Source organism: Camarhynchus parvulus, chromosome 3, assembly GCF_901933205.1.
Source record: "Camarhynchus parvulus chromosome 3, STF_HiC, whole genome shotgun sequence".
NCBI lineage: Eukaryota > Metazoa > Chordata > Aves > Passeriformes > Thraupidae > Camarhynchus > Camarhynchus parvulus.
Window position 1 is genome coordinate 63,430,703 of NC_044573.1, and position 20,445 is coordinate 63,451,147.

General features: G+C 38.4%; 1 protein-coding gene across 2 annotated transcripts in view; it reads left to right on the plus strand.

Annotated features, from left to right (window-relative positions):
* Positions 1–20,445, plus strand: part of MAN1A1 (mannosidase alpha class 1A member 1) — a 139,819-nt gene that overhangs the window by 21,683 nt on the left and 97,691 nt on the right. For both annotated transcript variants that reach the window (XM_030946670.1, XM_030946671.1), the window contains one exon: positions 15,762–15,858. In XM_030946670.1, the coding sequence (XP_030802530.1) occupies positions 15,762–15,858 (97 nt within the window). The remainder of the gene's footprint in view (positions 1–15,761; positions 15,859–20,445) is intronic.

Here is a 20,445-nt window from a genome sequence, read left to right on the forward strand (position 1 = left end):
AGATTTTCAACAACAAACTTCATCCCTGGCTTTACTCTACCAGACACTTGGTGACTTGACATAGGTATTTTTTTTAATTATTATAATGCTTTGGATGTTTTCTTTTCACTTTTGCCATATAATTATGCTTATCTTTGAAGTATATCTTAGAAAACAGCTGCAGCAAACTCCCTAGATTATTTTCATAAGATGATTTGGGTTGGAAGAAACCTTAAAAATCACCTAGTTCCAAGCCTCCTAAGTTTCAACTTTAGGCTGAACTGTCCAAAACAGCTTGAGGGAGAGCAAGGGCTTTGTCTTGTCTGTACTATAGTTTACATCAAGTTCTCTTAAGGAATCTTGAAATGCAAGTGTGGAATCAACAGAGGTTCTGGGAGACTTGTGTGGTTTTACATACCTGCCTGAAAAAAGCAAGAGAATTAAAAAAAAAGTAGTGGAAAGCAAGCCACATCCACGGTTTTTCCTTTCTCTCAGTAGCTGGCTTTCCTGTTCCTTCTTAGGAAGGGTCAGAAATTACAGGTAGTTGTTGAATGCATTGTATTATAGAGAAGCATCACACTTTCTATATTTTTTATTGTAGCTTATGTATTTGTGTGAGGCACCGTATATGCTGTGTCAGGATCTGTCCTAGTGAACAGATGACCTGATGGTTCGTAGGAGTCATCTCAGGTGCAAAAGAACCGACGTGGTGCAAGGGGGTTTGCAGTAATAATCAAAACAAGTGCAGCTTTATTGAATGACCACAGCAAAATGCGATAGAGGGATTAAGGGAGAGAAAAAGATAGAGAAAGAGAGAGAAGAGAGAGAGAGGGGGGGATATAGCTACCAATGTAGAGACGAAGTCCTTTGGTCCAGCCCAGTTGAGGATCTGCCTGTTACGCTGGGGAGATCTCAAAATCTCTAGCTAACTCAGAGATTTTTATTACTGAAAATTGTGAGGGGGGAGGGGGGGGAACAGATACAATAGGGAATAGATGTAACAGGTAGTCTATGTTCTCAGCAGTAAACGAGAGCCATTGTTTTCTTGGTCCAGTGGTCACAACCTGCAGGCAAACATCTCGCTTTGGTCAGCTTGCCTTCCCCACACACCTCCCCCAGGCTGGGGATTTCAGTCCCAGTCCTTGGAAGGAGGAGAGGGGCCTTCTCACATGGGGGTTTCATGTCTCAGTCCTTGATGGAGAGGCTTCTTCCATCTCAGTCTGTCTGTCTGTCACGGTGGTTGTGAAACAGGTGAGGGTCTTCTGCGGGAGACCACCCGAAACTCAGGAGAAGTCCAGCCAGGCCGAGAGGTGGGACAGCTTCCAAAGCTATTGTTGCAAAAAGGGCATGGTGCCCCCTTCTTAGCATATAGCAAACAACACCTGTGAAAACAAATAGCTTAACACTGTGCTTTCAGGTCTCAGGGCCTCTGGCGTGTGACTTTCTCCTTCAGAGCCAGAGATTTTAGATGGGGGGGGTCTTCTCTTCGGTGGTCCCCCAATGACAATCATGAGGCAGATGAGGGAAAATTTGGACAGACTCTCACATGCTGAGAAAGTGTAAGTTTAGATGGCAGTGAAAAGCTAAAATTTTCACCCACTATGGGAGATGGGGTTGTTTAGTCTAGAGAAAAGGAGGCTCAGGGGGGATGCTATCACTCTCTACAGCTGCCTGAAAGGAGGCTGTAGAAAGGTGAGGTTATTCTTCCCCAGGTAACAAGCAATAGGACAAGGGGGAATGGTCTCAAGTTGCCCCAGTGGTTGAGTATTAGGAAAAACTTTGTCACAAAAAGATTGTCAAACATTGAAACAGCCTGTCCAGGGAATCCCCATCCCTGGAGGTTATTAAAAGATATGTAGTTGTGATACTTAGGGACATATTTTATTGGTGGCCTTAGCAGATCTGGGTTAATGGTTGGGCTTGGTGGCCTTAGAGGTCTTTTCCAACCTTAACCACAACCATATGACTCTGTAATATAAAGTCTCGACTGGATGTGTGGGATAGAAGGTATCTCCTAATAAAAGTCATCATGCCATTATCTGTGTTATAGGTAGTGCAGAATAAAATTGCGTTCCATTTGTGCTGTGAAAACTGCATTTGACACACTTTTTGTTACGAGCTTAGGAAATCCAGTATGAAGTTTGGGCCTCTCTGACCATCCGCTCTCTCAAATCTTTCAGTATCTTGTTAGATTGTCACTGTATCTTCTGGCATTGATTCTCAAGTGTTTGCCTTTTCAGTAACAAACCTAATTGTGTGTTTCATTTCTTCCTTTTGTCTTTTACAAAGTCATTCAGAAACAATCCTTACTTTTCTAATGTCTTTATCTTGTTGCGCATTTTGCATCCTTTCCATTGAGGAAAATATCTTAATGCCTCTTAATTGAATTCTTTCTTTTTCTTCTGTATCCTCCACTGCCAGGAGATGTTTGGAACAGACCACTAGTATCCTTGGTGGCTGGTTTTGTCTCATGATGGCTTTATGGTTTTGCATTCATTTTCTTGTATAACTGAGCATCTGATTCTTTTGACTGCCATGAAAACATGATCAGAGGCATTCTCCATAAGCCTGTGACAGTTCTTCCCAAACTCACATGGAATTGATGAACTATTAACCATCTTATAATTTTCTATGTCAATCATGTCTGCTTATTGCTGAGGAAGATTTGGATATATAAGAAAAATACTGTGTAAAGCACTAATATGCTGTATATAGCACTGGAAGAGATACTACCCAAGGGTTAAGTTAACTTTTGTACATAAAAGCAGACTTGTTTAGATTTTTAAGTTTGTTCTTAAGCACCACCCTTCCACAAAAGGATTCATGGCATAGTTGTACTTTTCATTATAAAGGCATTATTTCCAAGGTGCCATCATTACTCCAGCCTGACAGAAGGAAATAGAGATGCCAGTATATACATTTCACCTGTTGGGGATGGGGAAAGTGTTTTTATTACTATTTTTGCAGATGTGTTTACATGAACTGGAAAGTTAATTTGCCAATCCAGCTGTTTGTATCATGTATATACTGTGGTAGTGAAATTAGTAAAGGCATGAGGTCTGAGTGTCCTGTATTTGGGGAACTTGACCAACACTGACTGTGTCAGGATCCACAGGCCACCTAATCAGGTAAATGTTTCAAGAGGAAAAAGAATGCCACACAAAGAATGGTAATGTTTAGGCAGCTTACAGTATCCATCTCAAATACCGAGATAAAACTGCTGAAGGAAAATAGCTGATACATGTTTCCTGTTTTGGTGGTTATTTCATTGTGTGTACAGCTAGATGTGATGATTAATTTACAGCAAGAAATTTTCACCTTAGAAAAGTTGCTACTGTGCAACCCATGTTTCCTGGAGATAGGGCCACAGAAATAAATACTTCTTAAAATAATATTTTTTTCTAGAAAAGCTCTTTGATCAATTCTGACCAAGATAAGTAGATGTAAATTTGAAATGGGCAGAAATCATGAATTTGTAGATGACACTGGATCTTCATCACATTTTGCCAGGGCCTGACTATCTTAACTGTTCTTCTTGGATCTTTCTATACTAGTGCCATAAGTAGATAGCTCTTACTTCCTGTCAGAAATGAGCTGGCAGTGTTTTGCGTAGCTGACGTATTTTTTTCAGTATAGAAAATACCTTGAAATATTTCTGAAGGCTGGGAAAAGGCTTTAACAATTCATGATTTTCATCTGGAATATTTTGAACAGCCACAGTCTTGGGCTCAAATTTGAGTTGTGTCCTTGTTGATCAGGAAAAGCAAGTCAATTTACTTGCCCTATAAAATGTACATAAATATGTGCAATCCATACTGAATTTGGTGGGATTGCAGGATAACTCGGTCTGGAGGTATGAGAGAAGGTCCTTGATCCAAGGTCAGACAGGGCTGCTTAGGTCTGTGCCTCCACAGTGCTGGAACCCCCCAGAGAAGAGCAGAGCTGGCACAGCCACCCTGGGCAGCCCACACCTCTGCCTCCCTGGCTCCTTGTCCTTGTGCACCATCTGAACCCTGCTAAATTTCATTAAGTTCTTGTTGGCCTGTTCTCCAGCCTGTTTTGACCTCTGCCAACAGTAGCCCAGGCTCCCAGGCTGGATTTCCTTCCCCCACCCCAAAGTGGTTGCTTACAGGCTTGGTAAGGTTGCACTGCATCATATTCGTCAGGTGTGTCACCTGCTCTTGACCCAGGTGTAACTGGTTTTCAGCTCCTGGGAATCAGTCCCATCCTTTTGCCCTAATTCCAGGATATTAGGCTGAAGAGACTTTCGGGTGGTAGAGGTAATGATGCAGACTTAGCCCTTGATCAACTGCATATTTGATTAATCCATGTAAATACTCTTAAGTGAACAGGCTCTGTGACTTTGGAAAGTGCAGTTTCACCGTGGCCGCAGTAATGAGCTTCAGCAGTGCAGTACTTCAGCTTCTCCAACTGGAGAGAGGAGAGGGCAGGGGAAAGGAAGAGCTGGCCTTTTGTCAAAGCTGATGGCCTGAGGATGGCTCAAGTATTTATTGTCAGTACCCAACATTTTTGGAAACTCGAATTGTCCTGCACTTCATGAATTCAGGAGCAGCATCAAGATCTAGTAAGTTTCTCATTAACTGGGAAACTCTAGTAGCTTTTGTAGCTTATTTGTGTTTTTACTTACTGTTATTAGCCTTTTAACTTAAGTTGGTAATGGCCCCAAATTGACTAATAATGCATGGCTCACTGTTTCATTTTTTTTCTTAAGGAAAAAAACTGCAATTAAAAAACATTTAAAAGTGATTGCTTCAATCAAGTACAAGTAAATAAAAGAAAATATGATTAAAGAAACATTGCTCTTAGAAAATACATCTGAAATTTTGCCTTTCAATGCCAGTCTGCCATTCATCTCACCACTAAAACTTCTTACCACCAAGGATGCTGTCTTGTCACGTCCAATTCCCTGGTAGGGAAGCAGGATTGTGGGATGAATGTATACTAATTTTGCAAGGGAGAGAAACTTCAAGAAGGTTGTTGCTGCTTTTTTTAGTTGCTGTTCCTATCTTAAAAGACATGCTGGATAGACCTGGATATACTGACAATTTCCATTTAACAAGGTGGCCAAAACTTTGTTACTGGCTTTAGCAGCAGAATAAAACTTAGAAGCATATAAGGGGAGATTGAGGTTCAAAATATGTGAAAGTATCTTATTTCATTTTAGTGTATGTTAATCATGTTCTGAAACAGCAACTTGAATCACCTTGATGTTAATCACTTCCTGTGTCTGTGTTGTATTGCATAACACTGCTTACTACTGTACTGCTCACTTTTTTATTTGCCTTACCCCTGCTGAGATTGGGAACTTCACTAGCAGCATGGCTATGGAGTGCCAGGTACCTAAAAACAAGTAGGACATACTGTCCGTGCCATGAATAATTTATAATCTAATCAGAAACCAAACTTACCAAATCATTTCTTAAAGAATAGTAGGGAAAAGAGAACAAAAGCATGATTGTATGGTGCAGGAGCTGAACTGTTCACACTGTTCAGCTTGGGAGTTCTTGGAAACTGTAGCAAGTCATAAGTAGACTAAGAAAAAAAAAATGACACTGAGTGGGATGAGTCTATGTATACCACTATTCTTCATAATAGTAGTATTTCCACAAATTGCTTTCTTTTTGCCTTCCCTTCTATGACATTATTCAAATTGTGCATGAACTTCAGAGGCTGCTACTAATTCTGCAATTTCTTTATACAACTCTTCAATGCTTTCCTGTTTTAAGTGAAAATATTTGAGCTTTCTTTCTGGTTATTGTCAGTAATGAACAATGACCTGAGTTCTTCCACATTACCGTATAATGTGATGTGTTTCTTTTTTAATGGGTGTTTAATTAATACAAAACATCTTTGTGATGTGGGTCTTAAAAAAATAGCTAACAGTGGCTCTCCTTAGATAAAAAAAAACAGAACAATAGAGTATCACTGATTTATCCACCATAGAGATTTAAGAAACAAATAAATATCCAAACTGCTGAAATAATGGGTTGTCTGAAGAAACATCATCTATCTCTTGTGCTAGTGATACGAAAATACTTTTTCCCTGTATCTGTTAAAGAGTCCATCTGACTTTTTATATTAAGTGTTGAAGAAGACAGCTTTGGAGAAATGCAGTGGTTTTGAGTGACAGGCTGTAGGCTTCATTTTTTTTCTGACATGCAGATCTTGGTAACAGTTGCTAAGTTGTAAGGTAGAGGCTGTATGGCTTGCTCTTTAGACTGCTCTTTTGTTTGGAACTGGATGACTTGGACAGTTCAAGATTTCTGTCTTGTTTATGTCTACAGACATAAATGACAAGTGGCATAAGTTGAAAAAGAAGATTTTCAGTTATTAACATAAATTGTGTGTAATTTCATAATACTGTACCTCAGTACTATATTTTCTTTTCTGTTTCCACTTAGTCCTGTAGTTAGTGGGAATGTGTGGCTTGTTCACCCACTAGTAACTGAGAGTTGGAGGAAGAAGGAGTTCAACAATATCCTAACTGATGCTTTCAAAGCAGATCTTTTCAGGAAAATCTATTTAAATGCCCACAGAACATACTCAAATCCTAGCTTACCTGGGATGGAAAATAAAAAATAATAAGAAAAAGATTATTCAAACCCCTCCATTTGATAAGGAAATAGCATTTTCTTGCATATCTATTTTGTTTTCTATACTTTTAGTGGAAGACAGCTGGAGTTGAGTGAATGAGTCTAAAACTGAGCTAAAACTGATATGCTCTGGCTTGTTCAAGATAGGATGAATGCTGTTATTTGGATAACTATATGGGCAAGATTTTGAATCACCCTTTTTTCTATTTTCCTGAACTAGATTGTTTAATTTGGCTGCAATTAAACAGACTTTTGGTTACAGTAAGTGCAAGGACAGTGCTCTTTGTGGGAAGGGCCATACATTTTTCTTGCCTTCTTAGTTTTTGATTAGTCAAGGAAGGGGGTCTCAGGATACTTCTGTGCTGCACCAAAAAGTTTGTTTTTCTTGTAGCTGTACTGGTGAGATGGCCAGGTAAGAAGCAGGCTGTAGATATTGGCTAATATAATATACTAACTGAATGATGTTAATATAGGAAATATGCAGGTAAACTCTTCCTTCCTGAAGGTCTTCCTTCAAGTTTCTCTGCCTTATCACTCTGGTGTCTTCTAAAATGAACAATTCAATAGTTTATGCACCGTAGCCCAGCTCTCAGAAACTAATACTAAAATATTCTGGTATCTCCAGTTTTTCAGCTAAATTAATAATTTTAGCAGTACATTACTGTTAAAAAAGAGAGATATTTCAATTATACTCAGTTAACAAAGAGAGGTATGCCTGACAAATGAGTAAAACGTGACTTGTTATCATGGATTAGTTTCACGTCATGCAATCATTTTTCAATTTTTTTTTTTTTAATGCAGACATCAAAGCATAAGGGCTGCTGTTCTTATTAGGTATTTCTTACATGAAATAGTCTCTTTTCTTGTGTACTTGTGCATTAAATAAAATGTGCAGTAATAGAATAAGCATAGAAAATACTTCACCTGCAAATTTCCTGTTCTCTTTAGTTACCTTTTAATTAGAATTCTTGTTACAGAATTAACAGCATAATTGATTCCTTTTAAAATGAGTAACAGAATGAAGCACTGTGCAGAGTCTGTCCCTGGTTAATAAACGATGCCCAGAACGGCATATGATGAATATTAGTTGGATAGTTTAATACAGTCCTAAGGAGGCTTACAAGCTACTGTGAGGAATAGAAAATATAAGAATAGAAGTTTATCTGTAACTTAACACATGAGGGAATAATACTTAGCATTTCTGTAAGGCTTCCCATTTGAGGAGTTTGAAGTGCTTTGCAGTGCAAAAGATGAATTAATTCTCAGAATAGGCCTTGAGATTTTTATATTCTCTTACTTCCTGTTTTTTTATGCAAATGCAAGATTTTTTTTTTTGTATTTTAATTTGTCCTTGTGGGCAAGAAATGAATTATTTGTAAGATATTTAAATGCTGAGGAGCAGTAGGATTTTGCTCACATATCCCTTTAATGCAGATCGTTAAATACAGAACCCTAAAAGTATTCCATGATATGATGTGCATGTTTAATATTAAGGGAAAATCCCGTAATCCAGTTTGGCTACCTTAGTTCTACCTTAGTTGTGGTAGGAGGTATGGGTATTTCCCCCACTTTGTGTCTGGCTGTGCCCTACTGCTGGGTGAACCTGGGTTATTGGGAGTCCTTCATTCCCGTCACAGTGCACAAGGAAGCTGTGAGCACCTAAATGTTCCCCAAAGCCTCGTGTGCTGCTTCGTGGAAAACAGTGACTGGGAATCCATGTTGCTGGCCCATAAACTAATACTAAAGTCTCATTTGTGGCTTTTCTTGGCTGGGTGGAAGTCCCATCAGGAAGCACTCACGGGAACTCCTCCAGCCTGCCAGGGCTTCAGAGCATGGTTATCATCCACCTGCTAAATTAGAAATGGTGACACTTCGGCGGTGCCTGTTGCACAAACATTGACACTGTGTGGTTTGCTTTTAACTCAGCATGATACCACTAGGAAATAAGGTTATAAACACCAAAAATCTGTCAAGCTCCTGATTTGCAGTAATCTTCATGCTGACAGATAAGAAGTGATTATTTATATGAAGATTCATAGTGACAGGATTTATTTTACATGTCTCGAAGGAAAAAAACAGTTTTCTGTTGCCAATAGAGAAAGGGAGTCTGTCATTTCTGTCAGATTCAAGAGAAAAAAAAATAAACAGTATCAACTGAGATGAACCTTTATACATTTGAGATTATTTCTTGGGCTTTGTATCTGAGATAAGAAATAGTAACAGAAAATGGCTTAAAATAAAATTCAACTATAATTGCTAATTTTTAGTTTGCAAATAATCTCAAGACACAATTCTACGTACAGAAAACAGTGATCTGAATATAAAGCAGTTTTTACTCATTTTCTAGTGAACCTTGGTGTTCAGTTAAAAAGTTAACTTTAAGTTTTCGTTTTATGGGAAGTTGCTTATAGTGAATTCTGTCAGCAGTCCAGCATAACAGTAGACAGAGTAACTGAAAGAGCCTAAAGCAGACGTGTATCACTGTTAGTCAGATCTGCATGTTTGCTGAGATAAGGTTATGAACTAATCAGTGAAGAAGTAACTACAGTAGAACACCTTACATCTTTACCTAGAATTTCCACTATAGAGCAAGTCTGAACACACTGTGAATACTGATAAAAATTACTTTTAAAAAAATATCAAGGTAGTTATTAGTGATCAAAACATTTCCAGATGGAAAAGACATTAGAATGTTGGGATTGCGTGCAGAACTGCAAGAAAATACTGAAATTAAAGTTTTAAAGCACTACCAAAGCAATAACAGTGAATATTGACAAAGGTAACAAAGATCATGCTCAGAAACAAGGGAAAATGTCAAATGGATTTGCAATATAGTTGTGCTTACTAATCCTAGAAAAAGCATTATGTATTGAGATAAAGAGAAAATTAACCTATTACTTTAGGTTTTCTAGTTGCATATTGTTCAAGAGAAGCTCAATAAACTCAGTTAATAACTTGTATTTCTTTAAAGTGCAATGTTACACTAAATAACATTGTGAAGATGGAGAAACACAAATGTAATACTTTTGATAACTAAAGAAACAAAGGCTGTGTATTTGCAAAAATTGCTCACTGTGGTAATCAGTAGATTCAGTAAGAGCATATTAACCAAAGCTTTCATATAACCAGCATAACTTTTTGAAAGTGATAGTGAATCAGCTGAAGGTGGATCATACAGCTTGTCATAGGGAAATCCTAATTGATGGCAATAATTTCAAAGGCAGTATTGCGTTTGCCAATAATAAATTCTTATAATGTTTTTTTCTGCTGTGCTGCAATTTGGTTCTCAGTGGCTGTGTACAGGTTATGCAGAATAGTTTACAGAATAGTTAGCTTGTTGGTTAACAGTAATGGGAACAGAAAGTAAGAATATAAGGCTTTCTAAAGCTTGAGATTTTGCTAATGTTGATGGAACATTTCATCGGAGCGAAAAAACCGGAAGGTTGAGTTGTGGTCACAAACTTCCTGCGCTGACGAGACACCGTGGTGGGTCACAGGGCCAGCAGCCAAGCATCCACACAGCTGCTGGCCCAGGTGGGCTGCAGGAGGGAACAGGAAGAATGAAAGCCAGAGAACTGGTGGGTCAAGATAAAGCCCATTTATTAGGCGAAAGAAGGAGGGGACAGGGACAAATGGCGCAAAGGCAATCACTCATATCATCCCACAGTCAGACTGACGCCCAGTCGCTGAACAGCAGGCACTTTGGAAAAATGCTCTTTCTTCCTCTGCCCTGCTTTTTGTTGCTGAACGTGATGTTAACATGGTAGGAAATAACCCCTTGACCAACTGGAGTCAGCTCTCCCAGCTGTCTCCCCGCTTAACATTACAGCCACCTCCTCCATTCTCCCTCTCAGGAGGAGTGGAAAAGGGGCAGGAGCTGGAAAAAGAGAAAGCCTTGCTGTTTTACAAGTGCTGTTCAGCAACAGCCAAAACACTGTTGTGTTATCAGCATTATTTCAGGCACCAGTTCAAAACACCATATGGGCTGCAGTGATGGATGCTAACTCCATCCCAGCCAGACCCAGAACAGCCCTCAGCCATGCAAGTTGATTTGTTCAGGAGGAAAGTTCAAGTGGAATGCCTGTTGAGGTTTCTCACTAATTTTAGGGACTTCCTTACCCTTGCTGATACTGTGGAAAAATGATGTTTTAGTTCCAGCAGCAAGGAGAGAAGATGCAGGGAGAGTAGCCTGAGTGAACATGTAGTTCTAGTAAGGAGTTTAAAAGGTGAGAATAACTTAAAAGTGTAGAAAGATCAGTGTAAACTGAGAAAGAAAATATTATTTAAGCCAGGGATGGGAGTTCATAGAGACTATATAAACTGTTACATTTTCTTCAGAGGGTTTTTGTGGGGGGAGGTTTGATTTGGGAGGGAGTTGTTTGGGTTTTTTGGTCTCTTCATTTCTTGAACTTTCAGTTACCTTAGTCTTCTGCCTTCCTCCTCTGTCTTGGCAAGATTTAAAAGGCACTGTTGAAGGTCAGGATGGTACTATTTCATGCAATTAATCCTTTTTCTCCTTTAATATCCCAGTTCTAAAAGGTGCTTTAATTCTTTTCCTGAAATCCTCTTTTGCATCTCCCCCACTTATATGTAACTGCTAAAAATAAACCTTTTTAAGTTATTATTTTCACTCCACCTGGTACTGCAAGGTTTTCCATCTAAATACCACTCTTACTGTGCTGATTCAGCATCGCTGTTGTTTTCTGTCAATGTTTGAATAGAGCTGTATTTTGCAAATTTCAAGTGACTTACGTGTCCTCTCTAGGTGTTGTGTTAGAGTGCTTTGAAAGATGACAGTAACTAAAATACCAACAAATGGGAGTGCATTATCATCATCTTTTAGTTGGCCAATATTATGTTTGTAGGAGAGGGTTTTATTTCTGCTTTCTCGGGGAAAGAGCTGTCAGTCTGTTCTAGAGTTTGAGGTTCAATGAACCTTTCTGGGCTCACCAGTTCAAGAAAGACAAAGAGTTACTGGAGAGTGTCTAGCAAAAGGCTATGAAGATGATGAGGGACTGAAGCATCTCTCTGCTATGAGGGGAGGCTAAGGGCCTGTTGAACCTGAAGAAGAGACAGCTGAGATGGGATTTTATCAATGCATACAAATATCTTAAAGTCAAGACGGGGTCAAGCTTTTCAGTGGTGCCCAGCAACAAGATAAGTGGCAGACTGGGCACAAAGAGAAACACAGGAAGTCCCATCTAAATGTGAGGAAAAAACATCTCTACATTGAGAGTGTCAGAGCACTGGAACAAGCTGCTGGTTGTGCATTCTCCTTCTCTAGAGATATTCAAAACCTGCCTGGACAAAATCCTGTGCAACCTGCTCCCTCACTGGGAATTTCTCTTTTTAACATCATCAGTAATGTTGTGTTGATATACCAGATGTTCTCAGAAACTGTGATCTTTAGAAATTTCAAGTGATCAAGAGCACTTGTACAAGTAGTCAGAGATATGATCAAAAGACTTTGTGAATTATCAAAAAATAAAAAAAAATCAGGAGATAATGATTTGGTGATATCCTGTGCAAACAAAAAGGTGAAGACTGCAAAGATAGATGGATTTCTCAAAAAAAACTGTTAAAATTAATTTCCGAAGTACCAGTGCTAGGAGCTTTGCCTAAGCAAAGAATTACCTTGGTAAGCTGGGTCTATTAAAATTGCTCCTCAGTATTTTAGAACCTTTTTGTTCTTACATAGAAAATGAAGCTATTTACAGAGAGGAAGTTAATGTAGCGAGAAACTTAATATGGTTTTGTAATTTCCACAGAAGGGAAAGACTGTAGAGTATTTCTGAAGTACTGAATCCTAGAAATTGAGACTTCTGGATAGGTTAGATGCCCAAGGTCGCTTGTGTAGCAAGGTAGTGTTGATTAAGGTAGGGTTCTTTGGCTGCTGTGTCTGCAGGCTCTTTGCCCAGTAACACAGTAACACTACGAGCTAATAACTTTTTTGTAAAGAGCCATTCACGGTTGTGTCTGGTTGGAATGACTGGTTTCTTTATAAACACTAGAGGGCTCACTGACTGCTTTTGGAGCTGCCTTTTGCTTTCAATGTATGACCATAAATCTCCAAATGTCTAAGCAAGGATGTCCTTTCTTAGGAGTAAATTTACTCACTAACCTCAATGGCTTTGTCTAAATCTAGGCTTTCTGGAAGAGTTCTAAAGAACACTTTGATTAGCCAAAAGAGATGAATTTGATCTGCTCAGTAAATTCTGGTAGGGTTTTTTGTATTGGAATATTTCCTTAAGTTTAGGAAAAGCAGTGCTTTTTGGTTTGTTGTTTGTTTGTTTAGGGGGTTTTGTTCTTGTTTTTTTCATGTCTGCTTGGCTTGTGGAATCCACATGTTGTAATTTCCTAGGAAGCAATTAGATAAGTGTACCTGAGTAGTTAGCAGAATGGGAGGAAATTTTTGTCAAAAAAACCCAACAACCCATCTGGTGTTCATTGGCATACAATAATAAATATTATTAGAAGGTGGTGGTCTACTGTCTGGGTTATCTTCCTGGGTTGTCTTACTGGCTAGGGGTTGGTGACCTATAGGGTAATCAGAGTGGTTTCTGCTACCAAATCACACATACATTTATGATATAATATCATTGAAGTGTCAGTCCATGGGGGAAAACTAAAGGCAAGTGATTACATCTGGAACATCTTGTAGCATCACACACTTGGTGACTGTTGTGGCTGGACTGAACCAGTCTGGAGCTGTTCCTGCCTTTCCATCTTGGTAACTCTGAGACTGGCAACAATCTGACTTGGGCAATCAGAAAAGACAAAAATTATTCTCAAAACAAGAATATCACTTGCAAAAGTTTCTGGTTCCTGAACTGACTTGGTTTGGGAATAGATGACCACTGCATTTCTTATGCACGAGAAGGAGCATAGATATGCTAGGAGAAAAAGGAGGGAAAAAGGGAAGGACAATGTCAGTAATGGCTTGAGCAATTATAATGTTGTTATAATACTACATCTTTAGGCCCTTTGATTCAGGCCACTTAATTACAAGTTTAGTTTATTAAAAAAAAGAAAACCTTTTGAGTGGTGTGCCCTGGTTAAGATTAAGCAAATGAAAAGATTCTGATGTGATTGCATGAGAAAATAAGCTTTGACAAAGCTTAGGATTTAGCCTCCTGAAATCTCTGAGAATTGTGTGTTGATATCTAAAGCTGAGCTTGCAGATCTGGGATATGATGGCAGGGTAGAATAAGTCTTTCTTGTACAACAGGCAAAATTACCAGAAAATTTCAACTGGTAAATTAGAAAATATGCTGTGGAGAAATGATTGGTTTCATGCAGTCTTGATCCTTGTACCAGGGATTGAGAAGGCCCCATAGTCATAAAGCCTGCCAATTGGCTGCCTATTACCAGTTCTGCTTTGAGACAAAAAGCCCCATCTTGGGAGAGCTCCTAAGCCAGTGAAGTCAAGCAATGGAAACAGCTCCTGCTGGTCTCAAGCCATGGATGGCAGCAATTCCATCCAGCATATCACTGCTATCCATGGCCTGAGACCATTTCCACAGGGCCTCTGACTTGCTGCCTTTCAGTTGAGATCTGACACCAGGCTAATCTTTTTCTTGAAAATGCTCACATATTAACTGCCATTGCCAATTTTTGTATTTGTAAAGCTGGACCTGTAGTGTAGATTAACATCTGTGAATTTTCCTGCAGGATAGATGTGCATTTTTTTCCCCATTAATAGTGGAGAAATGTTTATTCTCACAAGTATGGCAGTATTCTAAAAAATCTGTTGTCATTTGTTATAGTGTGGCTTAATGCAGATTTTTAATTGACATAATTTCTCTGAGATTTGAGCAAAGGAAAGAGGAAAGGAGAAAGTGCAGGATTACTATTATCAGCATGTCCCAAGGCTGCTGCTTTTAAATTTAGGATTATAACTGTTATTTAACAAAATTATCCTTGACACACAAGGCCTCAAGAAGAAATCTGAAAGCAAGGACAGAGCAGTGTTGTCATCTGACAGCCTGAAGCAGTATCTCTGAAAAGGTCTGAAATTGTCACTTTTTGTCTAGAAGATGACCTCTGGCATTCCCAGCACTACTCTGCCTTGTGGAAGAGGGGAGGAAAAGCAGCAAGGTGGCAAAATCTTTCTTTCTGTTACATAAAGTAAGGCTGCTTGTGGTGACCTTTAAAAGAGACTATTCCTGAGCAGGTGTTAAAACTGGTGGTTGCCAAGGGGAGGTGTTGGACCTGCTGGAGTGGCAGTGGTTTGTCACCAGGCCTGCAGAGCTGTGTGCATTCTTCTCACCACATGTTTGGGGAGGGGCATGTGGGCTCCTGGAAATGCACTCTGAAAAAGGACAGATCACACCAGATATGTCCGGTGATGGTGGTGGAGAGTGTGAGCTATTCCTGAGTCAACCCACTCCCCTGACTTCGGTGTGGATGCCCCCTGCTCTTACCACAGCACTGCTGTGCTGGGCTCTGCAAGGCTGTTTCCCAAAGCAGTATTTATCTGTGGTGTACCTCTTCTCGTGCAAAATGTGATATGGTGGTGATATGTTCAGTTGTAAAAGTTTTCATTTCTTTGTGCAAAATGACATGTGAAAGTAGCTACAGATGCATTTATAGTCATAAAAGATTGTATTGTGAAAAACTCAAAACATTTTCTAGGTGTTCTGCCGGCCCACTTTACCATCCTTCTATTGTTACTAGCTGTGCTGAGTCTGAACCAGCTCGTTGTATGCAAGCAGGTCTCTGCCAGAATCTGAAAACTACTGTAAGCTTTATGTTCACCTTAAAGAATCTAAAGGTTCTAGGGGGAAAACCTTCTTTAAAAATGTTACTTTCCTCAGTTTCTAAGATGTATGCTTAAGGGAAATAAAATCTCAATTGAATTGATATATATGACGCAATAAATTTCCGTCCTAAAAATTAATTATTTTTGAATGTGTCTTGACCATAAGCTTGCAGGTAACAAAAGTGGAGAGGACAGTTGTGTAATTCTTATGGCAGCCATCCCACTGCCACCTGGAAAACAGTGCCACTGTTATTGTTTATTGTATATTTCATAGATTTAATGCGTACAGCAGGAATTTGGTTAAGAATTGTATTAAATATTTTTAATAATGAGAATATTCTCAAGTTGATGTTTGCTGTGGCTTCTTGCTAAATCAACATTATAATCCTGCTTTGGTTTCCCTACAGATGATGAAGCATGCCTGGGATAATTATAAGCGTTACGCATGGGGATTAAATGAACTGAAACCCGTATCTAAGCAAGGACATTCGAGCAATTTATTTGGTGAGTACAGTGTATTTTTGTGCTTAGTGACGTTAGCATAGAACGGTAAATCAGCTGAAAAGCTTATAAGTGATAAATGTGTTTTCTTGCTGCTCCCTGTCATCCAGCCTGATGTTTCTTGCTTCTGTTATGTGTAAAAAGTAACAGTAAATGTAGGTGCTTTCTGTGACTTCTATAGATTAGTGTCTGAATGAGAATAAATGGAGCATGGCATTGTTGCATGATAAAAATACAGTTTTGCTGCAATAAATACTGTCCTGTCTTAAACATTTACTATGGAAGTCATTGATGCCACATTCAATAAGCAGGGAACTAAGGGGAAGGGGGTGGAGAAGAGGAGAAATCCTATACAAGGAACAAACAATACTCTCTACACTCATGAAGGTAGCTAAAGCTGTGTGCAGTTCTTAGGAATTTGTTAATTTGTACCAGACCCCCTTATCAAGCTTTCTTTTTCATTAATATAACTGTTGTTTGCACCTCTAAATATTGTACAGGAGATGTTAAATAAAGCACAAGTTGTTATCAGTGTAGAACAAATATGGGACTGAAAAGTTCTAGTAGGAGAGGCACACTGTAGAAATCCGGTGTAATGAGGTAAGAATTCCTCGGTGTCCAAGTGGGACTTGTGACTGAGGAGAAACAGCATTCTGAGGAAGCATAAATACAGTCCTATGAACGGTCATTATCTTCAGTTTTGTAGAAAAATAAAGAATTAAACTGTTTGACACCAATTTTTCTATTCAAATAGCTTGTTTTCAAAACAGAAAGCTGAAAAAATTACTAATTTCTATAGCTGAGACAAAATCAATACATTATTTTGATTTTAACAGGAACTTACTTTGTTGAATGTTTGCAAAAGATAGCTTGAAGTGGAAACATTTCCTAAAACAGCCTAAATAGAGCACTTATCAAATCCCCAACTATATTTGGAGGTTGCTTAGAGACAGCAGTTGTGATTACAGAAATAAGTTGGAAAATACAACATCTACTTGATCTTGCTGCTCTGTTTGGCTACACCAAGGTAATATCAAAAATGTAAATAAATAATTATTACCTAGTTAGTTATTGGACTTCTTTTTGAGTTCTTGAAACCAGAGTAATTTGAGCTAACTTCAAGGCTGAGTCATCATGTATTTGTTTCCTTCTCTTCTCTAAAAATGAAAATTATTTATTGTTTTCAGGAGAATGATAGTTGTGTGGTTTAATATGTTTGAGGAACTATTTGATGGAATTCTGTTTTCTTGCAGTACAGCAAAATGTCATAAGATTTCTTGAAAGTTAAAATGCTTAATGTAGTTTCCTTTCAAATCAGAAGTGGTATATACATTTTTAATGTTTGAGTTAATGATAATATTGCATGGATTTGCAGAACAAGCTGTAGATGTATTGACTTGTGAAATTCTTAAGTAGGAGTTCTGTGGATGTTGCATAAGTTTAAGTCACTTCAGGCACAATTCTCTGTGAAACAGGACAAGTGTTGAATTGAAAAATAAAACTGTAATTAAAGGAGTAAGAGGCAGAGTCAGTCTAAATGCAGATCAGTTTCTCAGCATGGTCATCTGGTATATGATCTTATTGCTGAGGAGTTTTCCTTAGAAATGCCTTCAATCTTATTGATCTTGGTGCAAATCAAAATAACCATGAGGTCCCTTTCTGCGGAATTGCTTTACAGAATGCCAAAGAGCAGCATATCTGCAAGCAGGTCTGCCTCACTCTTGCCCAAATCTATAACTCCCTTTTGTTCTTTACAAACAAAACCTTGTTTCTGTAAGTCCTCAGATTTATTAGATCTGATCTCTACCTTCATGTTTGAATTCAACAAATGCCACCTTTTTCATAAAACAATAAAATAGTGATCTGTTTGTGTGTTGGGTTTCTTTCCTTCATGAAAGAATGGACAAGTTTCCTTATCTTGCTTGTTTCTTATTTTTAAAAAATATTTTAAAAATTGCAAATGGTTGACTAATTTAAGGTAATTCTGAGTTGTATTAGTGGAGAATAGGTTACCTTCAACTCTGTGTCCTGTGAATTTCCTCCCAACCTTCAGAAATCAAGTAAGACCTTCAGTTCACTGTCATCCATCATAACTATCTCCAATTTGCCAAGACTGACTTTTCTTCTTGCTGCCAGGTCTCAATTGTTTTAAAAATGCAAGTTTCGAATCATCTTGGTATCAGTAAAACATAATACATGTCATTAGGCACTGTTTGATGCCTAATGAAGCACTTCTCCTCCTTTGAATTAATTGCTACATTTACATTGCTTTGCATATACTAGGAGTGGCTGTTATGGGATACTTTTACATCTCACTGTGAGGAACAGAAGAGTCCAGTGCTGTGTGGTGCTTTATATTGTAAAAGTTACAATACAGCTCTCCTGACACACAAGGGGAGAATTGTTTTCAAATTATACTGCTTCTAAGCTTTTTTTTGGAAGTATAAATGCATGGCTCCTTTCAATCTCCATTTTGCAGGTAGATTATAATGACTGCTGTGTCTTGAAGGCAAGTCATAGCTGTCATGCTGTGTTTCTCAGAAGGACAAAAATAAGATGGCTTTTGAGAGGTGTAATTACACATGGATGTGGCTTAGGAAATAACATCATGAAATACAGACGCTATACCAGGGCTAGGAGAAGAGGAAAATGGCCATCGGGGTGTTGATAGGAGAAAGGATAGGGACAAATGGTGGTTCTAATTTTGGGGGAAGGAAAAGAACCTTGCTTTAGCACCTTGTACTAGTGCTAAATTACTAGTAGTAGAGCTAATCTGTAGCTGAAGACTTCTTGCTGAACTTGGAAATTACTTATTTTGTCCTAAACTCAGGCCACGAAAACAAATTGTGAAATCAAGGAACTGCCTTGGTCGTGCTGGTATTCTGCAGGCAGTGTGTGTGTAAGGGTGTATGTGATAAGCTGAGAAAGTCTTTAGACTGGCAGACTGTAGATATATTTATGTTATGAGCAGAAGGTGCTTTCTCTCACATGTGCATACCAAGAATAATATACTTTTAGAGAAACACTGAAAGATTTCTCCTTGAAGCCACTGCCACATACATGCCTCTGACCATTGGCAATGTCTTTTCAGCATGCTCATGCAATGTTTTTATTTCCTTTGTACTTGCTGAGTTTTACCATGTTGTAGCAGCTATTTGAAAAGACAGAAATATTCTTATTGGTTTAATTACAGGAAGTGTACAACTGTTTCTAGATTGATCAAATAAATTGGAATAGCTCAGCATCTGTTTGCACCATATCAGTCCATTAGCAAAACAGGGCATATCTCCTGGTATGACTTCTTCCATGAGTACTAATACTTTTCTCACTATTCCTAGTAGAAAGTAGGCCATGAGAAAGTGCTGTTATTTTTTAATTCTTTAACCTTAATGTTTCAGGTTACCATTAACAAGGTTAGCTAAAGCAGAGATTTATTAATCTACCTTCCTATTGCTAAAGTGGCAAAATCACAATTTTGCTTTTTTTCATAGTGCTCTACCACCAGCCCCTCAAACTAGGAGCTATTCCTCTCTAAGCCTTCTGAACTAATTTTAAAACTAATGAGTGTTGCTGTACTAGCAGAGAACTCTTTCTAGAAGTGTTTGCTGCACTTAAATGACTGTAACTAAAGGGCTTTTTTAATTATCTGAAGCTGTGTTTCATATGCAGTATTGCCAGTTTGATATTATAACTTGTAGGCATAGTATAATTAATCTCTGCAAGTGAAAAGGGACCTTTGCTGGAGGCAAAAAGGGAGGCATTTAATAAATACTCTCAATCTGCAAACCCCAAAGTACTATAATTTAGTAAGATCCTGCTCCTCCCACTTTGAACTGTTTTTTGTCATTTCTTTTATGGAGTGTTGAGGTGTATGAATATTTTTAAAGCCTGCCAAAATTTATATCCAAAACTGTCTTGGCAGTGTATAGCAATGTGTCTTTTCAAACTCTAAGTCTATTAATATAGCCTAGGCAATTAACTGTGCATGTGTTTAAACAATATATTCATTTAAATTGAAAGGACTGAAAATCTTTCCCCCACCCCAGTCTTGTTTGTCTTCACTCTTCCTGCTGTATTCCTTGAAATTTTGTGTTTTGGTATGTGGTGGAAGCAAGGCTGACATCTATCTCAACTAAATTAACTTGTATAAAGAATAACATTAGCAGATATGTGGATGAATTACTCAACACAGCATTTTTGAGAGGAGGTCATGTTGCACAACAATGACAAGTGTATTGTCGTTTTAGATTTCTAAAATACATTTTTCAGGCTTATTACTGGCCTCTCTCAGGAATCTGTTACTGCTGAGGCCACACTCTCAAATTACTCATCCCAACGCTGAAAAATCAAATGACCAGAGTGAAATTTGGCAGTGCAAATAAGTTATTTGGGGTAGCTTTGACAATGGCTGCAAACAGTTCCACAAACCCAGAAGGATTTCCCAACAGGTGATAATAGCACTTAGAAATAGACAATGTTCCTAATTTAAACTGACTCTTAGTGAAACGAGAGATATAGTTCTGAGTTAAAACACAGAATGGGCAGACTTGAGCTCACAGTAAGTAGTAAAGCTTGACAGCTTTCCAGAAC